At 43.6% G+C, this 22,762-nt stretch overlaps 1 protein-coding gene across 2 annotated transcripts in view; it reads left to right on the top strand.

Annotated features, from left to right (window-relative positions):
• Positions 1–8,616: 8,616 nt before the first annotated feature.
• Positions 8,617–22,762, top strand: part of ECHDC1 (ethylmalonyl-CoA decarboxylase 1) — a 35,914-nt gene continuing 21,768 nt past the window's right edge. The window contains exons 1-2 of one of the 2 annotated variants that reach the window (XM_073337247.1): positions 8,617–8,698; positions 17,425–17,646. In XM_073337247.1, coding sequence (XP_073193348.1) covers positions 17,427–17,646 — 220 coding nt within the window. In that variant the 5' untranslated portion in view covers positions 8,617–8,698; positions 17,425–17,426. The other variant, XM_073337248.1, reaches the window with a different exon arrangement.

Below are 22,762 nucleotides of genomic sequence, written 5' to 3'. Positions count from 1 at the left end.
ACTGTTTTACAGAAAGAGATATAGAACTAAATGCTATAGCCAAGTATCTATTAACGGGGGGAAATACCCTCAGAATAGAAGGGGAAACACTCCCTTAAAACAAAGAAGGGGTCATAGGCCCATCACTGCAGTTTTTCCCTTTCTACTACCAGAATTAATAGGAATTAACCCTTTGGTTGTGGAGGCTATTACAACTTGAGACTAGGCTATTGATTCCATGATTCTATAGTAGTGTTCTCTTTAAAATTTCCTAAGGGAATTCGATAGTGTTCTCACCAAACCTAACCAGTGATTTTTTTAACAATACAAAAGATTTGGGGGTATCTATTCAGATGAGAAAAAATTCTACCCAAAATGAATTCAAAATGCACATTTTCACTGAAGTCCCTTATGATTTGGCTATTTTGTGTCTCTTCTCTGCAACATCCATTCAAACTTTATACACCTAAAATCAACATTTAGGTAATACACAATGCCAAAATATCTCCTACATATTTGTTTTAAATCATCATATTTAATCAACAAGACCAATGTCAGGAAACATTTGTATTTGACACCTCGACTGAAAAACAGTGTTAAAAAATGTAAAGATAAAGTAGATGCAATCCCTCCACTACAACAAACACATTAAAATTATAAGGAGAACGGCAGGGAACTATTGGTAGTGTGTACTAGCATGGATATAAAGCGCCGTTGGGAGAATTAGTTCATGTTTGCTCAACACTTTGAAAATGTAAAGTACTATGTAAGAACTAAGTATATGTATTTTCGTCTCCAACACACACATATCTGAATACAAAACAACTAGATTGTCTCTTCACACTATGTGTAAATCATGTGAATTGAAGTGAATGGAGCAACACGGGTATAAACATCAGAATGAGAATGAAACCCTAACATCCCAATGGAACAATATTGTAGTGACTAATGAACAGTTGTTCCACTTCTGGGCTGTGTTCTCTAGGCTGAACTAAGCATCATATTCTGAACTAGTTGCACTATTGTTGTAGAATGAAAGAGAGATTAACCCCTTTAATTAATTGACTTTGTAGTGAAATATGGCTATATTTAGTAACCCAGATTGCTAGAGCTGCAAAAAGTATGTCCAATCTAAATTCTTATCAATCTGGGATCTGATAAATGTCTGCTCTTGCTGAAATGTTTTATTCTAGGCTGATTTTATAATGCCTGTGGGTATCTGTATGCAGATACCATTATTGGGATTACATAGCCTGAGCAATATCAATTTCTCTTGTTGATGTTCTTGCCATCTGTTTGTCTTGTACGTGTGTATACTTCTGTATTGCACTTTGAAAACGTAGGGGGGGGGGTTAGAAGTATTTTTACTGAAAAAAATACTTTTAGTCTCTCCCCAGCAAACATGAACTGAGAAACGGAACAATTAAACTATTAGATTTGCTATTAACTTCAAAGCAGACAGGATTTCACCCCAAAAGTTATTTAAGAAAGCATTATGTCAAATCAGATGTGCACAAGTCAGTGAGAAGATAGGGGAGAGGGAGGTAGCATTAACAAGGCAGAAGGCTTATTTATACTGGGAAACTACATTGTGTGTAGTGATAATCAGGATGGCCCATTTCAAACAGTTGACAAGAAGCTGTGAGTAACAGTAGAGGGGAAATTAGCATGGGGAAATAGTTTTTAGTTTGTTTCAGAGTAGCAGCCGTGTTAGTCTATATCTGCAAAAAGAAAAGGAGTACTTGTGGCACCTTAGAGACTAACAAATTTATTTGAGCATAAGCTTTCGTGAGCTACAGCTCACTTCATCGGATGACCTATCAACTTTGATGACGTCACCTATCAAGTGGACATTCTTTGGCCTGGACAGGCGGTAAGGCAAGCGACAAGGGAGGTCGGCATTTCTGCATGCAAAGGTGAAAAGAAACAGCATGGAATTTCCTCCACCAGATTCCCTGTTTCTTTGCTCTCAGCTGGAAAGAACTTTATCTAGGGGTCACTCTCAGGAAAATGCATTTTAAAGGCGGGCCAGACCATAAAAATGATGGGCAAAAACACCCCAAGTTCTCTATCCATATCTCTTTTTCACGTAAGTGGCCAAAAGATGCAGCTATTGGACCTTGGGAGCACATCCTGGCCTGAGAGTTTTGTCAGCAATGTTACTTGAACATGTGGCAAGAGACTTCACCTTGAACCAAGTCTAACTGGTTAAGTTTAGAAAGTGTTTTATCTTTATTTTTCCTGTAACTATTTATGACTTTAATGCCTTATACTTGCACTCACTTAAAACCCATCCCTTTATAGTTAAATAAATGTTTTATTCTTTAATCAATCTGGTGTTGGACTTTGTGGGTCACTCCATCTGTGGTGGCAAACTGTTGTATCTTAATCCCCTTAGAGGGGCAACAGACCTAGGAGAGTGCTGGACAGTGCAGAACATATGTATTGGGGAGTTGGGGGAGAGAAAACTTTGGGACTGGGAGTGTGTTGTGGTCACCCTGCATGTGGTAACCAAGGCTACTGGAAGCCACTGGAGTGTGGCCACTAGCTACTGGACTGTTTGCTAACGGGTTGCTGGCATCAGAAGTGCTGGACCAGGGCTGTGGCTATACAGACAGTCTTAGTGTGACAAGCATGCCATTTGGTTGTTTGTGAAGGGCCCACATTGGAGGCCATGGCAGCAGAGAATTGCGAGGCACCTCAGGTTGCAGGGCAGGTCGTGACAGAGTCCCTCATTGGTCTGGATTGCACCCTGGAATGTCATATACAGTCACTGGGTACACTTGCCACCTCCATTCTTCCCCAGCCCAAACTGCTGCCTGCTCACTCTCTCCCCCTCCTCTTCCTCTTCCATGGCCTTCCCCCACCTCACTCCAGATGTCAGCACCATGGGGATTAAAAAGTCAAATGTGCTGCTCGGCAAATGCGTAGCAGCAGATACAGAAAGAGAAAACGCAATAGGTAATAGAAAAGTTACCTTGTCTAATGGTTTCATTAAGGCACTCAGCTTTTAGTACAGTTGAAATTTCATTAGGCAAATGGCCCAAATGAGGCTACAGAGACATTTCAAGATGCATAGAGATCTTAAGCTATTTGGGTTTAGAGCAGTTACTGCAGAATTGTATTAATTTTCCAGTGAACTTTATATTGATCTACAGCATAAAAGGGAATTTAAAGCAAAGATAGTGGTGTCTTTTTGGCACATGCACTGGAAGATAAAGAGACTGTCTTGGGACTGCCCATATAGCTAGTGATTCCCTTTCACTCCTGCACCACCCAGCAGCACTGCATATCTTGCTGGCTTGCCCATTGCCTTTTTAAACAAGACCCCTCTGCTCCAGGGGACTTGCCTTTGGGTAACACCATCCAATGAAAAGGCAGATTGCAGGGGGCCACATGCAATTACTACCCTGCAGACAGCTGCCCCCCACCCACCTAAAACCAAGACAGCCACCCAAATGTCCACCCACTCTCAGCCCTCATCCATCTGCAACCAGCATAGCTACCCAAACACCCATCCTTTGCTGCAGGGACCCTATGCAAAGGGGAACTATTTTGGAAAACATCTTACCATTGCAACAGGAGTCCCAGAGTGGGAAGAGAAGATGGGAATGGTACGCCAAAACGGTGGGAAAAGAAACATATTCTTGGCATGGAGACTGGTTTTGGGACAATAAGTATTTGTGCTTTTTTTGATTTCTCTTAGCAATTGTAACGCCTTACCCCCTGAGCAAAGAAAAGGCTGAAAGCTCTCCGATTAAACAATCAAAAGGCAAGAGAGGATATGTTCCAGGAGCTAGTGAACTCATCCCAAAAGACAGCCATTAAGGCAGAAGTGTGGAGGGATGGTTTCCTGGAGCAGTCTCAAAAGACTGAAATGGAGTGCCTGGCTCTGGAAAGGAACACAATGCAGACAACTCAGAAGCAAACAGCTGTGATAGAGCACGTTGTGTTACAAAGGGCACGCCTCCTGATATTCTGCAAATTGTAGAGAAAACACCACACCGACTACCGTTTCAGTGACTCTAATTACAAGCCCTTCCCACAACAATCAGCCCTCCAGGAGAGGAAGGAGAACCCTTTCAACTGTATCACCTGCAGGAGTTTGTGAGCACTCCTTAAGATGGGTATGCTGGAGTTCCATTGGTCTTATGTGTGCTCCACATTCTTATTTAAATTACTTTTGTTTTTATCCAAGAAAAAATGCGTTACCTATGTTTTTTGTTAACTCAGTACATTCATTCTGGTACAACTCTATTGAAATATGTCATCCAGGATATGTCTACACTGCAAATAAAAACCTGTGGCCAGATCATGCCAGTTGACTCAAGTCTGGATGTGCGGCTGTTTCATTGCAGTGTAGACGCAATTGCAGTGGGCTGCAGTCTGAGCTCTGGGACCCTCCCACCTTGCAGGGTACTAGACCCCAGTATTTGCAGGGTACTCCAACCCAAGCCTGGAAGCCTACATTGCAATTAAACAGTCCCTTAGCCCAAGCCCCGTGAGCCCAAGTCAGCTGGCACAGGCCAGTTGTGAGTGTCTAACTGCAGTGTATTCATACCCTGAAATACCATAAATGACAACAAATTCCTTTCTCCCTCCCTCTCCCCCCCGCAATTCCCCATAAAAATCAAACCAACACATTTCCTTGATTACAGTACAGTATGGAAAATTTATTTCCATAACTACCCCCCTGGTTCCAGCACAATACATCCCTGACCCTGTTTCTTTGACTACTTGAGACATTTTCCAGAGGCACCATCTCTGGGTGTCCATAATGTTCAAGAAGTCTCTCTACTTCACCATCTGCTCCCATCCATTCTCCATGGTCTCTGCCACCAGCTTCCCTTAGGTCTGCCAAAAGATTCCCCTAACATTCTGCAACAACTCAGGAAAAAGGTAACTGCTCCTTTCTCTTGTACAAGCAGCCAGTGAAAGGCTTCATAAATCAGGGAAGCAGAAAGTAAGCGGGGTCTCCCAGACTAACGAGGAATCATAACTCCATTAACAGCCATAGAAGTCTGGGGAGCACACACTCCCTTGCTCATCAAGCAAACAGGTGTGAATTTCTAAATATCCTCACATTAGGATTGCCAACTTTCTACTCACACAAAACCGAACACCCTTGCCCTGCCCCTCCTCTGAGGCCCCACCCCTCCTCTGAAGCCCCACCCCCGCTAACTCCATCCCCCTTCCCTCTGTTGCTCGCTCTCCCAACCCTCACTCAGTTGCTCATTTTCACCAGGCTGGGGTGGGGGTGGTGGTGAGGGCTCTGGCTGGGGGTGCAGGCTAGGGAGTGGAGCCAGGGATGAGGGATTTGGGGTACAGGAGAGGGCTCCAAGCTAGGGCTGAGGGGTTCGGAGTGCAGGAGGGGGCTCTGGGCTGGGGCAGGGGTGAGGGGGGATGTGAGGGTTCTGGCTGGGGGTGCAGACTCTGGGGTGGGGCTGGGGATGAGGGGTTTGGGGTGCAGGAGGGTGCTCTGGGCTGGGACTGAGGGCTTCGGAGTGCTGGAGGGGGATCAGGGTTGGGGCAGGGGGTTGAGACGCGGGAGGGAGTCAGGGGTTCAGGCTGCAGGTGGCAGTTATCTCAAGCAGCTCCCAGAAGCAGCGGCATGTCCCCTCTCCGGTTCCTACATGGAGGCTTGGCCAGGCAGCTCTGCGTGTTGCCCCATCCTCAGGTGCCGCCCCCGTAACTCCCATTGGCTGTGGTTCCCGGCCAATGGGAGCTGCAGAGCCGGCTCTTGCAGCGGGGACAGCGTGCAGAGCCCCCTGGCTGCCCCTACACATAGGAGCTGGAGGGGGGACATGCTGTTGCTTCCGGGAGCCGCGCAAAGCCACTGCAGGAAGGGAGTCTGCCTGGTCCTGCTGCACCGCCGATCGGACTTTTAACAGCCCAGTCAGTGGTGCTGACCGGATCCGCCAGGGTCCCTTTTGAGCGTGCATTTTGGTCGAAAACCAGACACCTGGCAACCCTACATGACATTATGGACCTTTCCAGACCACTGTACATTCATCAAGATTAATCTTCCACAGTGATCAACCTTGCGACACTAATGGGAAATGCATCTTCCTGTTGATAAAGTCTTTGGCCTGGTGTGGGGGGCAGAAAATAGGCATGCATCCTCTGTCATTAGTCGCTATGCAGTTTGGGAATCGCATCCTTGGCAAGCCATTGGTAACCTCCTGTGCATCACTGCACTTTTTGACACGATGGCACTCTCCTCATAGCATTACAATCCTCCATGACGACAGCCCCGACAGTTCATCTTCTACCACCAAATTGGTTAGCTACTGACTGGTAACTTCCGCCTGGGGATGGCAACATGCTGCTCCATGCTGAAAGGAGCTCTCATGTTGGTGTTCTGGTGCTGAAGCTCCAGGGAGAGCTCTGTGCAGGTTTCCAGGAAAGTGTCCTTTGTCATCCTGAAGTGCTGATACAACTGCTAGTCAGTACAGTTTTGAATCACTACACTGTCACACCAGTCACTTCTAGTTGATTGAACCCAGAAGCCGTGCTCTGCTAAGTAAAGATGTTCCAGATAAATAGCCTGCAGAACTGACTGCACAATTTCCTCCTCCTCCTCTATTAGCCACACCCATAGCACCAACAGCCCTATGAAACCACTAAGCTGCATCCATCCATCAGTCTGACTGGAAATGTGTGTGCATCATCCTGTTTGTATTAATGACTGTCATGATCAGAGCGCTCAGGCAGCATGGAGGATCCAGTGCTGAAAGCAGTTTGAAAATGGTAATGGCAAAATTAATAGCTGCCAGGAGAGGAATCATGGGAGTTTGTTAGTCTGTTCCCTAGTTGCAGAATTCCTGTAATTCCCAGTAGGCATTCTGAAAATCCACTACATGAAAAATCACAGAGCATAGAGCGAAGTGACACCGTAAATTCAACCAGTGACCTTGAGAGATAAATGCATAAACTGCTAAAGCTTGAACTAAAGAGTCAAATCTCTATAACAATGCACATTCTTTGCAGATTGGCACAGAGGAGGCCCTGTAGCACACATTCACAAGTGGGTTACAATTGCACCAGGGGATATCTGTCCAGGATGCTGAGTGGTTAATTTTAAAAAGCAGAGCTGTGTGGATGCGATGATTAACAAGGAAAGTACAGTATTTTAAACTGGTATAATAGCAGCATAGCCTAGTGGATAGAGTTCTGCAAGGGTTCTATCCTTGGTCTGTCACTGGCCTGTTAGAGTGGGTCTACGCAGGAATTAAACACTCGCGACTGGTCCATGTCAGCTGGCTCCGGCTGTTTAATTGTGGTACAGACATTTGGGCTTTTACTGAAGCCCGGGCTCTAGGGCCCTCCAGCCTCGCAAGTTCGAGTCAGGTGCCACAGGTATTTAATTTCTGTGTCGACATACCCTTAGATGGCCTTGGGTAAATCACTTCTCCCGTCTACCTCATCTGTAAAATGAGGTTCTCTATCTGTAAAATGGGGTTAATTATAGTGATCTCTTTTGTAAAGCACTTTGAGATCTACTGAGGAAAAGTGCTATCCAAGAGCTAGGTATTATTCAGCTCTATAAAGTTAAATTGCACTTTAGAGCTATCCAATGTAACCTCCTTATGTAGACACGGTCTCTGTGTAAACAAGGACTGTCATGTTTAACATTGTATTCCCACCTTGAACCACAACCTTGATATAATGGTGAGCACAGGAGTTCCTCTTTATACCGAGTGACAAATTACATTTAGCATCATGTTAGTTGCTATGACTCCTCAGGGTACAGTCTCACACTGTGAGAGATAATTGAGCAAGGAGATTTAAAAATAAAATGATGTGTGAGACTGTAAGTGTCCAATTAAATCAGACACAGAAAAATTTCCTTTTCCCTAGCAAGACGCTGTAAAAAATGTAGCAAAATGCCCCTCAGTGCCCCTCAAACCTCAATCCCAAGCAGGGATGTGAATACATATAGCAAAATCCTGGTGGGGAGGGGGGAAAGATGGTAACACAAAGAAAACTGATATCCCTGTCACATATGTGCACAACAAACATGTGCAAATGTATTTAAGCAAAACTACTTACAGATAGTGTTATATATTTGAAGGACTAAATAACAGAATGAATGAATAACCAAAACTAAGGAGGGAGTCATTTCTACTAAGCCGTATTTTGCCATGAATTTTCATACTTTGACAAACTTACCTTTGGTCCTGACAAAATACTGCAAGCATATTGAGAGTACCCCACACACAGCGGGGGTGACATCACTGATGGGGAGTGGGTGTCCCCAGGCATATTCTCACTAAGCAATTAGGGCTTTGAAAATAAGTCTGGTCTATCCCAAAGGCAAAATTATTGCTCTCCAGAAGTAGTGTGATGAGCCCCAGAGATAAACTCTCTCTGGCAGGGATGGTTTAGCAGCATGCAAGGAGGAGGAGGAGAGGGACACTCAAGCAGAGACAAGGTGATCAGCCCAAGGCTGCCTGTAGTTGGGTGGCAGCATTTTAACACCTCTCCACTCTAGATCATGAGTGGGTCACAGCCTCCCGCCTCTGCGGCACTGCCTGCCTGCCTGCTTGCCTTCCCCTGAGCCCCAGCCCTAGTCACGGTGCCACACACAACATCCGCAGAGTCCCAGCTCCTCTCTCCTGCCTTGCCCGGGCCCTTTTACACACAGTGCTAGTTTCCTGGGCGGGCCTCTTTCCCCGCAGCACCCTGTGCGGTGCTGCTTGTCCTGAAGCCGGAGCAGGTCAGTGACTCGCTGGGCGGGGGCTAATGAACTCCCTGCTAACCCCGGAGCGGGGAATCTCAGCTTGCCCTCTCCTCTGGGGTGGCTCCTCTCCGTGCTTCCCCCAAATTAACCCCTGGCTCTTGCAATCTCTCTCCTCTGCCCCAGGATCATTAATTAACCCTGGGAGTGTAGGTTCTCATCTGTCCCACCCTATCCCTGATATTAATCCCCTCCAGGTTGGCGTCTCTTCTCCTCCCCCAGTGTGAACCCCTGGGATTCGGGGTCTCCTCTCTGTCTCGCTCCCCCTTGCGCCAAGGTAACGTTAGTACTTGTTTGGTTCTCATCTCCTCCCCCCCAACCCCTCCTCCCCCATATTATCATACTGTCCCCCCAAATTGATATTTAACTCCCAACCAGATAATGCTGGTCAGTTTGCTTTCTCTTTCCCCTCCTTGGCTATATTTATATATATTTCCCCGTGGAGTTTTCGAAAGTGCTTCAGTTTGTTTTTCCTGCCTTTGATAATTAAAAAGGCAACTCTAAAGGATGATACAAAATGTGAGCGTGGGTGGGTTGGTTGGTTTGGTGGTGTTTTTTTGAATGTTTATTTTGACAAGCTGTTTGGAAGACTGTTGTAAAAGTTTATAGAAATCTGACATGTGATTTGATAGTGACATGGCAATGTGCAATATTCACAGAAAATTAGGCACTTTCAGGCACCATTTAAAAGCAAACCATTATTTTGGTTCAAATAAATCTGTGATTATTCTAAGACTTGCCACAGATCTCTCTGTTTCTCTTCTGGCATCTTTACAAACTGACAGTTAAAATGAAGCTAGGGTAGTAAATATCTTTGTTACTTAAGAGAGAAAAATCCTTAAGAGAAGCTCTAATTTTCACAGAAAGTGAATATTACCTGAATAAATGCAAAGCTAAGGTTAAACTGCTAATCAAACACTAGAAATATATGCAAAGGCACAGTCAGAGTCACCTTGACAATCTTAAATTTTCCTAGCGTTAGGATGGGGTTTTAATCTTAGTTGTTGGAGTGGGTCAAATGTTGTGAGTTTTGAAATGCTGGTGACCTTTCCTTGGCTCTCCCTGCCCCAGGAGATTCTCTGGTATGAAGCTGTCTGTAGCCTCATGAGGCTGCTTGTTTTCTGTCTGCATGTTACTTAATAGTGTTCAGACACTGTTCCTTTTTAATACTAAGCTTTGCTGATTATTAACACCCTGTTAGGAGGTCTTGCCACAATATAATACCTGTAACACCTGCTGAATTGCTACTTCACATACACATTAAATTGCAAAACAGAGATCTTTTGAAGAAGGAGGGTTTGATAATGATTTTAAGGTGTTTGCAGGCTGTAGACATTTCAAATCCAATTAGAAGGTGAGGAGCTCTGGGGTACATGAACTGGGTATAATACAAGTGTATCTAGTGTATCTTTGACTTTGTCCTTACCCTTAACTATTTTACATTTGGGGACAATGTATACCTTCAGATCAGGGGCACTGCTATGGGTACCCGCATGGCCCCACAGTATGCCAACATTTTTATGGCTGACTTAGAACAACGCTTCCTCAGCTCTCTTCCCCTAAAGCCCCTACTCTACTTGCGCTGCATTGATGACATCTTCATCATCTGGACCCATGGAAAAGAAGCCCTTGAGGAATTCCATCATGATTTCAACAATTTCCATCCCACCATCAACCTCAGCCTGGTCCAGTCCACACAAGAGATCCACTTCCTGGACACTACAGTGCTAATAAACAATGGTCACATAAACACCACCCTATACCGGAAACCTACTGACCGCTATTCCTACCTGCATGCCTCCAGCTTTCACCCTGACCACACCACACGATCCATCGTCTACAGCCAAGCTCTGCGATACAACCGCATTTGCTCCAACCCCTCAGACAGAGACAAACACCTACAAGATCTCTGTCAAGCTTTCTTACAACTACAATACCCACCTGCGGAAGTGAAGAAACAGATTGATAGAGCCAGAAGAGTTCCCAGAAGTCACCTACTACAGGACAGGCCTAACAAATTAAATAACAGAACGCCACTAGCCGTCACCTTCAGCCCCCAAGTAAAACCCCTCCAACGCATTATTAAGGATCTACAACCTATCCTGAAGGATGACCCAACACTCTCACAAATCTTGGGAGACAGGCCAGTCCTTGCCTACAGACAGTCCCGCAACCTGAAGCAAATACCAACAACCACATGCCACACAACAGAACCACTAACCCAGGAACCTATCCTTGCAACAAAGCCCGTTGCCAACTGTGCCCACATATCTATTCAGGGGACACCATCAAAGGGCTTAATAACATCAGCCACACTATCAGAGGCTCGTTCACCTGCACATCCACCAATGTGATATATGCCATCATGTGCCAGCAATGCCCCTCTGCCATTTACATTGGTCCAAACTGGACAGTCTCTACGTAAAAGAATAAATGGACACAAATCAGATGTCAAGAATTATAACATTCATAAACCAATCGGAGAACACTTCAATCTCTCTGGTCACGCAATCACAGACATGAAGGTTGCTATCTTACAACAAAAAAACTTCAAATCCAGACTCCAGCGAGAAACTGCTGAATTGGAATTCATTTGCAAATTGGATACTATTAATTTAGGCTTAAATAGAGACTGGGAGTGGCTAAGTCATTATGCAAGGTAGCCTATTTCCCCTTGTTTTTTCCTACCCCCCCCCCCCCCGACGTTCTAGTTAAACTTGGATAGTGGTCACTTTGGATAAGCTATTACCAGCAGGAGAGTGAGTTTGTGTGTGTGGTTTTTGGAGTGCGGTGAGGGGGTGAGAGAACCTGGATTTGTGCAGGAAATGGCCCACCTCGATTATCATACACATTGTGAAGAGAGTGGTCACTTTGGATGGGCTATTACCAGCAGGAGAGTGAGTTTGTGTGTGGGGGGGTGGAGGGTGAGAAAACCTGGATTTGTGCTGGAAATTGCCCAACTTGATGATCACTTTAGATAAGCTATTACCAGCAGGACAGTGGGGTGGGAGGAGGTATTGTTTCATGGTCTCTGTGTGTATATAATGTCTTCTGCAGTTTCCACGGTATGCATCCGATGAAGTGAGCTGTAGCTCACGAAAGCTCATGCTCAAATAAATTGGTTAGTCTCTAAGGTGCCACAAGTACTCCTTTTCTTTTTGTTACATACGTTTGTGTTATGTATTCTTCTTCTTCTTTGTCTTATGGTAGTCCTGAAAGGCCTGTTATGCTAGGTGCTGTGCAAACAGAAATCAGAAGATCTATCAAAAAGAGCAGACAGAAAAGCAACTTAATTAAAAAAAAAAAAAAACAGCTTTGGAAATTTGTTAAGTCTATACTTGGAGCACAAAAACAATTGAACCAATTCTAAAATGTGATTATTGAAATGTCATGGACAGAAGGAGGTGTGTGATTTAAATAGAGTTGGAGTTATGAACAGTATAAAAGATTGATCTCAGAACAAGAAGTACAAATTAACTCATCACCAACTGGGTAGCTTTTTTTTTTTTTAAACCGTCTCTCTCTGTTATATTCTAATGTGAGATGGAAATAGTCTGTCATGGATGAAGATAACACCTTATACTTAGCAAGTAATTCTGTCTCTGGAGGTATTTTAGGAGAAGTTTTCCATAGCTATCCCTGTAAAATGAACCCTTTCCCTGCTGCTGTGTGTGTGTCATTGTAGAATATATATACATGCGTACACACACACACACACAAACCTTTTTTTATTTATTTAGGGTAGAAGAAGCAAACACAAGGTTTATGGCCTCAGAAGTCTTACAACAAAGCTATTTTCAATATACCATGAAAAGTCAGAAATGGACCGAGAGCTCACAGGTGAACTGGTGTTGGCCACTCAGTAAAGGGTGACATTGCTGGCTGTAAAACGTAAAATCTTCATTGATATAGATTGCAGATGACACACAAATTGGGGGAGTGGTAAATGATGAAGTGGATAGGTCACTGATACAGGGCAATCTGGATTTCTTAGTAAACTGGTCCCAGGCAAACAATATGCTTTTTAAAACAGCTATGTGTAGATGTACATATCTAGGAACAAAGAATGCAGGCCATATTTACAGGATTGGGGGCTCTGTCCTGGGAAGCAGTGACTCTGGAAAAAATTTGGGGGTCATGATGGATAATCAGCTGAACAGAAGATCCCAATGTGACCTTGTTGCTAAAAGAGCTAATGCGATCCTGGGATGCAGGAAACAGGATATTCTCGAGTAGGGGTAGAGAGGTTATTTTGCCTATGCATTTGGCATTGGTATGACATCTGCTGAAATACAGTGTACAGTTCTGGTGTTCCCAATTCAAAAAGGATGTTGATCTACTGGAGAGGGTTCAGGGAAGAGGCACAAGAATGATTAAAGGATTTTTAAAAATGCCTTATATTGATAAACTTAAGAAGATCAATCTAGCTTAAAAAAGAGACCGTTAAGGGGTGACTTGATTACAGTCTATAAATATCTACATGGGGAACAAATATATAATAATGAACTCTTCACTCTAGCAGAGAAAGGTATAATACAATCCAGTGGCTGGAAGTTGAAGCTACACAAATTCAGACAGGAAACAAAGTGTAAATTTATAATGGTGATTCCAATTAATCATTGGAACAATTTACCAACGGTGGTGATGGATTCTCCATCAATGGCAATTTTTAAATCAAGATGGGATGTTTTTCTAAAAGATCTGCTCTAGGAATGATTTTGGGGACGTTCTATGACCCGTGTTATACAGGAGGTTAGACTAGATCAGGGTTTCTCAACCCACGTGTCGGGACCCAAAATTGGGCCGCCAAAATGTTTCAAAGGGTCGCATGACAGCAGGGTAGGGCAAGTGGGGCAGCCACCCAGGGCGCAAAGCTGAGGGAGTGAGAAGGAATGCCAAAAAAAAAATGCAATGGGGGTAGAGCCCTGCAGCGGGTATGATATTGCCACCCGTACTTCTGCACTACTGCTGGCAGTGGTAGTGTTGCCTTCACAGCTGGGTGGCCGGAGCGAGGTGGCTGCTGGCTGGGGCGTTCATGTTGTTTGTGGCGCAGGTGGACTAATGTTTTAATCCCACTCCTGCCCCACCCATGCAATGCCCACCCGCTCCTGCATTGTTTGTTGAATTTTTATCCCACTGTCATAATAGCGGGAGCGAGATAAAAATTCAACAAACAACGAGGGTGCAGGTGGGAGTGAGTACTGTGGGGATGGAGCAGGATTAAAAAAATAGTCCCTTGCAGGGTGCTAGTAGGGGGCACAAATATGCTTGCTCACCGTGGGCACTAAAATGCCTAGTTACAGCACTGCGTAGCAGCTCTCGTGCCTCCTGCCCTACAGGGCGGGCTGGGCTCGCCTCCCTACTCCAGGCACTGCAATCTCTGTGGTCCCACTGCTACTCAGGCCTGGCCCAGCCATCATGATGACGGGAGTCCGGATAGGCCAAATTTGAGTGAGGGGCAGTGCAACCCCATTAGCCAGGTCACAATTCCACTCTCACAAATTTAGTCCCGTGAGGGAGAGTGGGGCCAAACCTGAGTGGCGCTGCAACCCTGGAGGTTGCAATGCCTTGAATGGAGAGCCAAGCCCAGCCATACGCACAGCACAGGTGCTGTAGGAACCATCACTGTGGGGTGAGTGCTGGGCAGGACCCCGCCCCCCAGATGCTGGACCTGACTGAAACTGCCCCAGGGCCTCCTCCCCCAGACTATTTACTGGGTCACAACAGGTCATAAACATTTACAGATGAGCCCAAAAAGGTTGAGAGCCACTGGTTGAGATCTCAATGGTCACTTCTGACATTGGAAGCTGTGAAGCTATGAAAGACAAACATGTCAGTAGCAGCATTGTTCACCCTTCACTCTTTTTATTTAGGTTCTGAAAAGTATGTGCATATATAATTATTAATTTGCTGTATTTTTAACAAACACATGTCCATTCACTCTATACACGACTTAAAAGCCAGCTATTAAAAATTCTCTTTATTATGAATAAACTTTGGTTTGGGTTCAGATCAGAGCTGCTTTCCCAGAAAGAACCCTTAGGATTGACAAAAAGTTCCTTTGGCTTTTTGTCCTATTCTGAGAACAGAAACATTGCAGCACGTCTCTCAATGGTCTTTCTTAGGCTATGTCTACACTAGCACTTATGTCGCTCAGGGCTGTGAAGAAGCCACCCCTCTGAGCGACATAAGTTACATCAACCTAAGTGCCGATGTGGACAGCGTTATCTCGGCGGGAGCTTCTCCCGCCCACATAGCTACTGCTGTTGCGGTTGGATTAATTAAGTCAAGAGGAGAGCTCTCTCCCGTCACATTAAAGCAGCTACGTGAGAGATTACAGCAGCGCAGCTGCACTGGTGCACCTATGCTGCTGTAAGCTCTCTAGTGTAGCCATAGCCTTAGTCTCTTATGGTCCTCTCCTTGTTCCCTTTATACTGGTTCTTGTCTAACAGGCATCTGTGGTTTTAAAAGCACTTGCAGGAAAATGGTATAAACATGTGTTATGTCTTCTGTGTGGCAACGGGACACTCCAGAGTTTTCTTGGGCAAAGGCAGGACTGAGCTAGGAAGTTATAAAGCAATAATCATACTCAAACCCTTTCCATAGATCTCCTGGGAACAGTTTTCTTGACCTCATTCGACAGTATCCAACAGACTTTTTCCTCAGGTTAGCTGCCTCCAGCTAACACAGATCTTTCCCCCCAGGTCCTTGTGAAATCATTTGTGGACAATTACACCCTGTTAGAAACTTCTTTCCATGGGGAGGAACTTTCTGTAATTTTTAGATTTAGATCTTGGTCAGTAAAAATACAGGGTTGCTGTAAAGTTACAGTTGTAACTATCTGGTTGTTTTTCACATACACGAACACAACAAAGTATAGCTCCCAGGAAGAGACACTCTATGTACCAAAAGAACGAGGAATACTTGTTGCACCTTAGAGACTCACACATTTATTTGAGCATAATCTTTCGTGGGCCAAAGCCCTCTTCATCAAATGCATGCAGTGGAAAATACGATAGGAAGCCAGTCCTCGCTTACAGACAGCCCCCCCAAACTGAAGCAAATACTCACCAGCAACCACACAACAAAAACACTGACCCAGGAACCTATCCTTGCAACAAAGCCCATTGCCAACTCTGTTCACATGTCTATTCAAGGGACACCATCATAATCACAAAAGCCACACTATCAGAGGCTTGTTCACCTGCACATCTACCAATGTGATATATGCCATCATGTGACAGCAATGCCCCTCTGCCATGTACATTGGCCAAACTGGACAGTCTCTACACAAAAGAATAAATGGACACAAATCAGATGTCAAGAATTATAACACTCAAAAACCAGTCGGAGAACACTTCAACCTCCTTGGACACTCAGTTACAGACCTAAAAGTCACAATCCTTCAACAAAAAAACTTCAAAAACAGACTCCAATGAAAAACTGCAGAACTGGAATTAATTTGCAAACTGGCCACCATTAAATTAGGCTTGAATAAAGATGAGTCGTTTACACAAACGATGGATGAGTCGTTACACAAACTAAAAAGAAAAGGAGTCTTTATGGCACCTTAGAGACTAACGAATTTATTTGAGCACAAGCTTTCATGAGCTACAGCTCACTTCATCATGCATCCGATGAAGTGAGCTGTAGCTCACAAAACCTTATGCTCAAATAAATTTGTTCGTCTCTAAGGTGCCACAAGTACTCCTTTTCTTTTTGCAGATACAGACTAACACAGCTGCTACTCTGAAACAAACTAAAAACTATTTCCCCATGCTAATTTCCCCTCTACTGTTACTCACAGCTTCTTGTCAACTGTTTGAAATGGGCCATCCTGATTATCACTACAAAAGTTTTTTTTTCCTCCTGCTGATAATAGCCCACATTAATCGATTAGTCTCGTTAGAGTTGGTATGGCACCTCTCATTTTTTCATGTTCTCTGTGTGTGTGTGTGTGTGTGTGTGTGTATATATCTATCTATCTTCCTACTGTATTTTTCACTGCATGCATCTGATGAAGTGGGCTTTAGCCCACGGAAGCTTATGCTCAAATAAATTTGTTAGTCTCTAAGGTGCCACAAGTACTCCTCGTTCTTTTTGCTGATACAGGCTAACACGGCTACCACTCTAAAATCTGTATACCAAGATTAACTGGAGAAGACTCTTGCAACCAATAGGAAACCTGTAAAACGAAGGGTTCATCATAGAAAGACCTGATATATCCATAACAATACTGATACTTTTGTATGCCACTATAATTATATCGGCCACTATAATTACGTATATATGGTTATTAGTTGTTCTGAAAGAGAAGTCCTTTTCCTCAGACTGGTGTAGAATAAACAGCTAGAAAACCTCAATAATTAACTATGTTTATTGAGCAGGTCATTCCAGTCTCATCTAAGGGTTCTTAAATTACTTTAAGGGTGGAATTTCCAAACATGCTCAGCGTAGGCCTAACTTTTCTCCCATTGAAATCTGTGGTAAAACCCATTGAGTCAGTGGGAGCTGAATTAGATGAAACCTGAGTGCTTTTGCAAATCTCCTAAGTATCCAGCTTCAGGTCTGTGGCTTTTCTGTGACTGTTTGACTTGAAAGGTTAATCTTACAAGATCCCATTTCTCTATTGAAGAACTGGATTGGATCTGAAAGGGAGAAAATAGCTGAGGTGTGATCATTTTCTGCTGTGTGTTTCCTTCCAGAAATGGCAGTCTCTCTTTGGAAAAGTTTACTCCAAACTACAAAGAGTAGACTGTTCCTGCAAAGAGGTGTGTCACTTTATAATGGTGTCCATGGCTTTGAAGAAGAAGCGATAAAGAAAAAACTTCAGCAGTTTGGTGGTGGATCCATCAACCTTTCTAAGGAAGACCATGGCATTAGAGTCCTGACCTTGAACAACCCAAAGCAAATGAATGCATTCACAGGTACTGACAATGTATGAGGATTTTTTTTTGTTTTTGTTTACAGTTACCCTAGAGTTTTGCTTGTCTCATTTACTTTGATCTCGTTTCTGTTGTTGGATTTAGTATGCAGGTGCTGGGGGGACTTGGTAGCTTGTGATATACAGGAGGTCAGACTAAATGGTCTAGTGGTCCCTTTGGGTCTTTAACTATATGACTCTGAAAAATTATGCCCATAACTATGTCACAGTTAGAAATAAGAGGTCATGTCTTTTGATAAGAGATGCATTAACTGATTACTGTTCTGCATGATAACTCCGTAATAAACATAAAAACACAAGAAACTTTAGATACTGGACAAAGCCATCTGTCAGAACATGCTTGCCCTTTTTTCAGTCAGCTCAATCCTTCCTTCCTGCTCTTTCTCTTTATATTTTGTTCCTTCCATCCATCCCAGCTGTTCTAGAAGCTGTCATAAATATAAAGGGAAGGGTAAACCCCTTTGAAATCCCTCCTGGCCAGGGGAAAGCTCCTCTCACCTGTAAAGGGTTAAGAAGCTAAAGGTAACCTCGCTGGCACCTGACCAAAATGACCAATGAGGAGACAAGATACTTTCAAAAGCTGGGAGGAGGGAGAGAAACAAAGGGTCTGTGTGTCTGTCTATATTCTGTCTTTGCGGGGATAGACCAGTATTGAAGTCTTAGAACTTTTAGTAAGTAATCTAGCTAGGTATGTGTTAGATTATGATTTCTTTAAATGGCTGAGAAAAGAACTGTGCTGAATAGAATAACTATTTCTGTCTGTGTATCTTTTTTGTAACTTAAGGTTTTGCCTAGAGGGGTTCTCTATGTTTTGAATCTAATTACCCTGTAAGGTATCTACCATCCTGATTTTACAGGGGGGATTTCTTTATTTCTATTTACTTCTATTTTTATTAAAAGTCTTCTTGTAAGAAAACTGAATGCTTTTTCATTGTTCTCAGATCCAAGGGTTTGGGTCTGTGGTCACCTATGCAAATTGGTGAGGCTTTTTATCCAACATTTCCCAGGAAAGGGGGGGTGCAAGTGTTGGGAGGATTGTTCATTGTTCTTAAGATCCAAGGGTCTGGGTCTGTAGTCACCTAGGCAAATTGGTGAGGCTTTTTACCAAACCTTGTCCAGGAAGTGGGGTGCAAGGTTTTGGGAAGTATTTTGGGGGGAAAGACGTGTCCAAACAGCTCTTCCCCAGTAACCAGTGTTAGTTTAGTGGTGGTAGCGGCCAATCCAAGGACAAAGGGTGGAATATTTTGTACCTTGGGGAAGTTTTGACCTAAGCTGGTAAAGATAAGCTTCGGAGGTTTTTCATGCAGGTCCCCACATCTGTACCCTAGAGTTCAGAGTGGGGGAGGAACCTTGACAGAAGCAAATAAAAATAATTATGTCTTTCAACTCAAAACACTTGACAAATGTTGGCAGATATCATGATGCCCATTTTGTAGATTGGGAAATTGAGGTGCAAGGAGGACTTGAACGTAGTTTCTCCAACTTGCTTTCTACTCTCCATCACCCAGCACTTTATAGTTTGGCCTTTTCCAACCTCATATACCAACCTGTCCACCCTTTCTTCTTCCATCAGTTTTACACGTAACATACCAACTTATTTACTAAAGGATGAACATTCTCAGCCCAGTTAGAAACATCCTAAGAGTTGTTTTCATATATCCTTATGGTCTGTCTGCCCCTACTCTTATCGTAGAATTCTGGATTCTCCCATGAGGAACTTTCCAGTTGGGCAAATTAATTGCAGATTATATTCTTTATTCTTAGATTAGTTAATAAAGGGAGTTTTCAGACTAAAGCCTATGGTTCTCAGTATCTCCAGCCTACATCAGTCAGTACCTACAACATATACGGTATTATACCCATAGTATGTCTGACATCATATGAACAGGGCTGTATGTCTATTTACTGTGTCAATTTAAGCGTATTTAAGAACAGGACATTCTAGTGATGCTGCTCTAGTGGATGATACAGGGAACTGGGTTAAAGACTTGTGGACTTTATTGTAATCCCTGTCATGGACTTGCTGTGTGTCCAATGGGCACGTCATTAACCCTCTGTGTCTGAATTCCCCATTTTAAAATGAGGATATAAATCCTTACAGACTTACCATATCTCTTCTCTCATTTGCATTCCCCGGGGAAAATATGCCAAAAAAATAATAATGATCACATGAACGTTCTAAAGGCAGCCCACATCACTGCAGAAGCAGTAACAACAGCCATAATCCTGGGAATGCCTGGGAGCTGCTGAAGGATCCCTAGTAGCAGGAGTAGGTGATAGAACTAGAAAATTAGGAGAAAGTTATGAAATGCCAGTTTTAAGGTTGTCTGTGCAACCTTAATTCATGTCAGGATCCTGACAAAGGCTTTCAGGGCTAATGGTCAGAGCAGTGTCAAACCCGAGCCTGAGAGTGGTGAAGGAGTTAGAAGTCAAGTCCCAGGCCGAGGTTGATATCAAAGGTTAGAGTCCAAGTCAGGTGTCAGGGTCTAGGTCAGGAAGTGAAGTCCAAATTAAGCCAAGGTCAAAACCAGGAGTTAAGAGCAGAAAGCAGAAGTTAAGGTCATGGCAGCTACAGAAGATCTGCCCTGTTGCCTGGACACTTCCTGGAACACCATCTGGGTTTATATAAGGCGGGGAGTCAATCCGGAGACATGAAGCTACTGCCTGTCGGACCCCTTGAGGCAGGACTTCCTGTGGTTTGTGTATGTAGATAGTCATAGATAGTGCAGCGAGCAGTGACTGCTGCTGCTGGGTGGCAGTGTGGAGGTGTTTGCTGCCGACAGCTCTGTTGCCCTAGCTTTGAGACTTGCTAAGCCTTACAGTTCAGCCCCCTTATGCATATACATCACAGTACAGACTTTAATTACACAATCATATGCTGTGTTTTTCACAGGATCCCTGCCTCATTCAGTACATCCAGGACGTACAAGGGGGCTGAATTAAGGTTGTATGGATACCCGCAAATCTGGCATTTCCTAACGTTTGGTTCTCTTAATTTTTTTATGTAATATATCAATGTAGGCACATTATGTTTATTTTTAGCCAATTTAATATGCATGAAAGGTTCTAGACTGACAGCCTTGGAAATTTGTATTCATCCATGAAACAGGCACAGCTAGAAAGCTTCCCCACCAGTGTGCCTCCAAATCCTCACCTCAAGGAAGACCCTCTAGGAGATGAGATGACAGTTAATTCATTCTCTGTGTTAATTCAGTCCTTCGCCTTCAGCTGAGTGGAATATGTTATTGCAGCTCTTTAATTCACTAGCTATTTGCTGATCACTACAATGTATTACAATAGGCAGGACTGGTTGTTCTAACTATTATTAAGTTGGTCCAACACTCCACATTATTAGACTGTTTTTGGTTGCTTGTAATTTTGCTTGTCAGCCTCAGGCTGAATTATTATTATTATTTATTTTATTTTTGAAAATTTCAGTCAAAACAATTCATCCGTTTCAGAGAATGAAGCTAGGGAAAAATATTGTTTTGTGCACATTAAAATTTTTTTACTTTTTATTTGAAAAGCTCTCGTGCCCCCATGCTTTTGAATAGGGACTTGAAATATAGAGGAGGACGGCCTTTGTGTCAGGATATGCCTTTTGGTGTCCACATTAAAATCCACCCAAATATGGCTGAGTTATAAGCCTTAAAAAAAAAAATGCAGTTTGCACATGCTCAGTAGGGATTTCTTTGATTTTAGCAGCTAAATTCCCCAAGGATTCTGTCTACTCTTGGCATGCTTCAGCCTTGAGATGAGCAGAAGTTTCCATGCAATTTCAGCTCTGGGTAGCAGGCCATGCCAGGTCTGGGCATCTGAACTGAGGGCAAGGGAGCCTTTCTCTCAGGTACTCTGTGAGACCCTGCTCTGCCTTGGCAGCTTGGGGGAAGAAGCTGCATGATTTGGAATCGGGGACAAAGAACAGGAGCTGTGGAGGGAAACTGGAACTGGATGCTGGGGGTGAGAAAGGGTGTGGAAAACTAGGACTTGGAGTTGGTGTTGTGGGAGGCTTGGACTGGCTGGGCTAGGAGACTAGGACTTGGGAGCCAGGGAGGGAAATAGGGTTTGGGAGCTGATAGATGTGGGAGGGGAGACTGAAATCAGTTGAGGAGCTGGGGGGAGACTGGGACGGGCTGGATGGTGGAGGGAATTGGGAATGGCTGGACAAATGGACTGGGAATAGAAGCCTGACAAATGGAAATGGGCCTACCTAGGTGAGGAGAATCGGACCAGAGTGAGGAGTCCGAGATGGAGAAGAGAGAAGGCTGGAACAGGAGCTGCTTAGAGAGGACAGAGCAGAAGCTCTGTCATGGATCTAAAGGTTCCAACCCCACTGATAACTGACATCAATGGTAATATGATGCCAGCATGATACAATTTCTGGGTTTTTTTTTTCAGTTTGCTTTTTTAAAACCTTAGGAAATTACACGTACACATCTATGTTGTTAAGGTTGCGAAATCAAGCACTGAAAAGTTAGGAAATGCCAGAATTATGCTTGTCTATGCAACCTTAATTTGGCCCCCTTCTGTGTATGGATTATGATACAGTCTTTGATTACATGCTCACATATTTTTTCCAAATTTCATTCCTTTCTTGTGTGTCTGTAATTATTTATATTATGGTAGTGCAGAGTCATCAAGAAACCAGTGCTCATTGTGCTAAGCAGCCTACAAACATAGTAAATTATAGTCCTTGCCCCAGAAAGGTCTTGTCGGAAAGAGCCTATCCTTGGATACCTGGCTTCTCTAAATAGTCATACGTGTGTATGTAATATATATAAAATGCATACTTTTGTTAGAAAGCTTAAAAATATCACTAACAAACTGTAGCATAAAAACTGTTTGCCAAACATTTACTTTATACAGCAAGTTTTGTCTCTTAGGAACAATGTTTATTCTGTGCTTGAACAACTCATGGAACAGAAAGCTGAGCAAGAATATGTTGGCAAATAGCTGATGGGCAATATGGATATAGTCTTGCTATTTTTTTTTCTAGTTAGATTCTGATAGCCTCCTGTTTGAAATGGTCTTTGGAAACAAATGTTCATAATATCAGCTTAAGCCTAATGAAACCAATTTCAGCAGCCCAGACATCTTGT

This window comes from Lepidochelys kempii, chromosome 3 (genome assembly GCF_965140265.1).
Source record: "Lepidochelys kempii isolate rLepKem1 chromosome 3, rLepKem1.hap2, whole genome shotgun sequence".
Classification (NCBI taxonomy): Eukaryota; Metazoa; Chordata; order Testudines; family Cheloniidae; genus Lepidochelys; species Lepidochelys kempii.
Note: the sequence above shows the minus strand (reverse complement) of the source record. Positions and strands in the feature narration are given on the sequence as shown.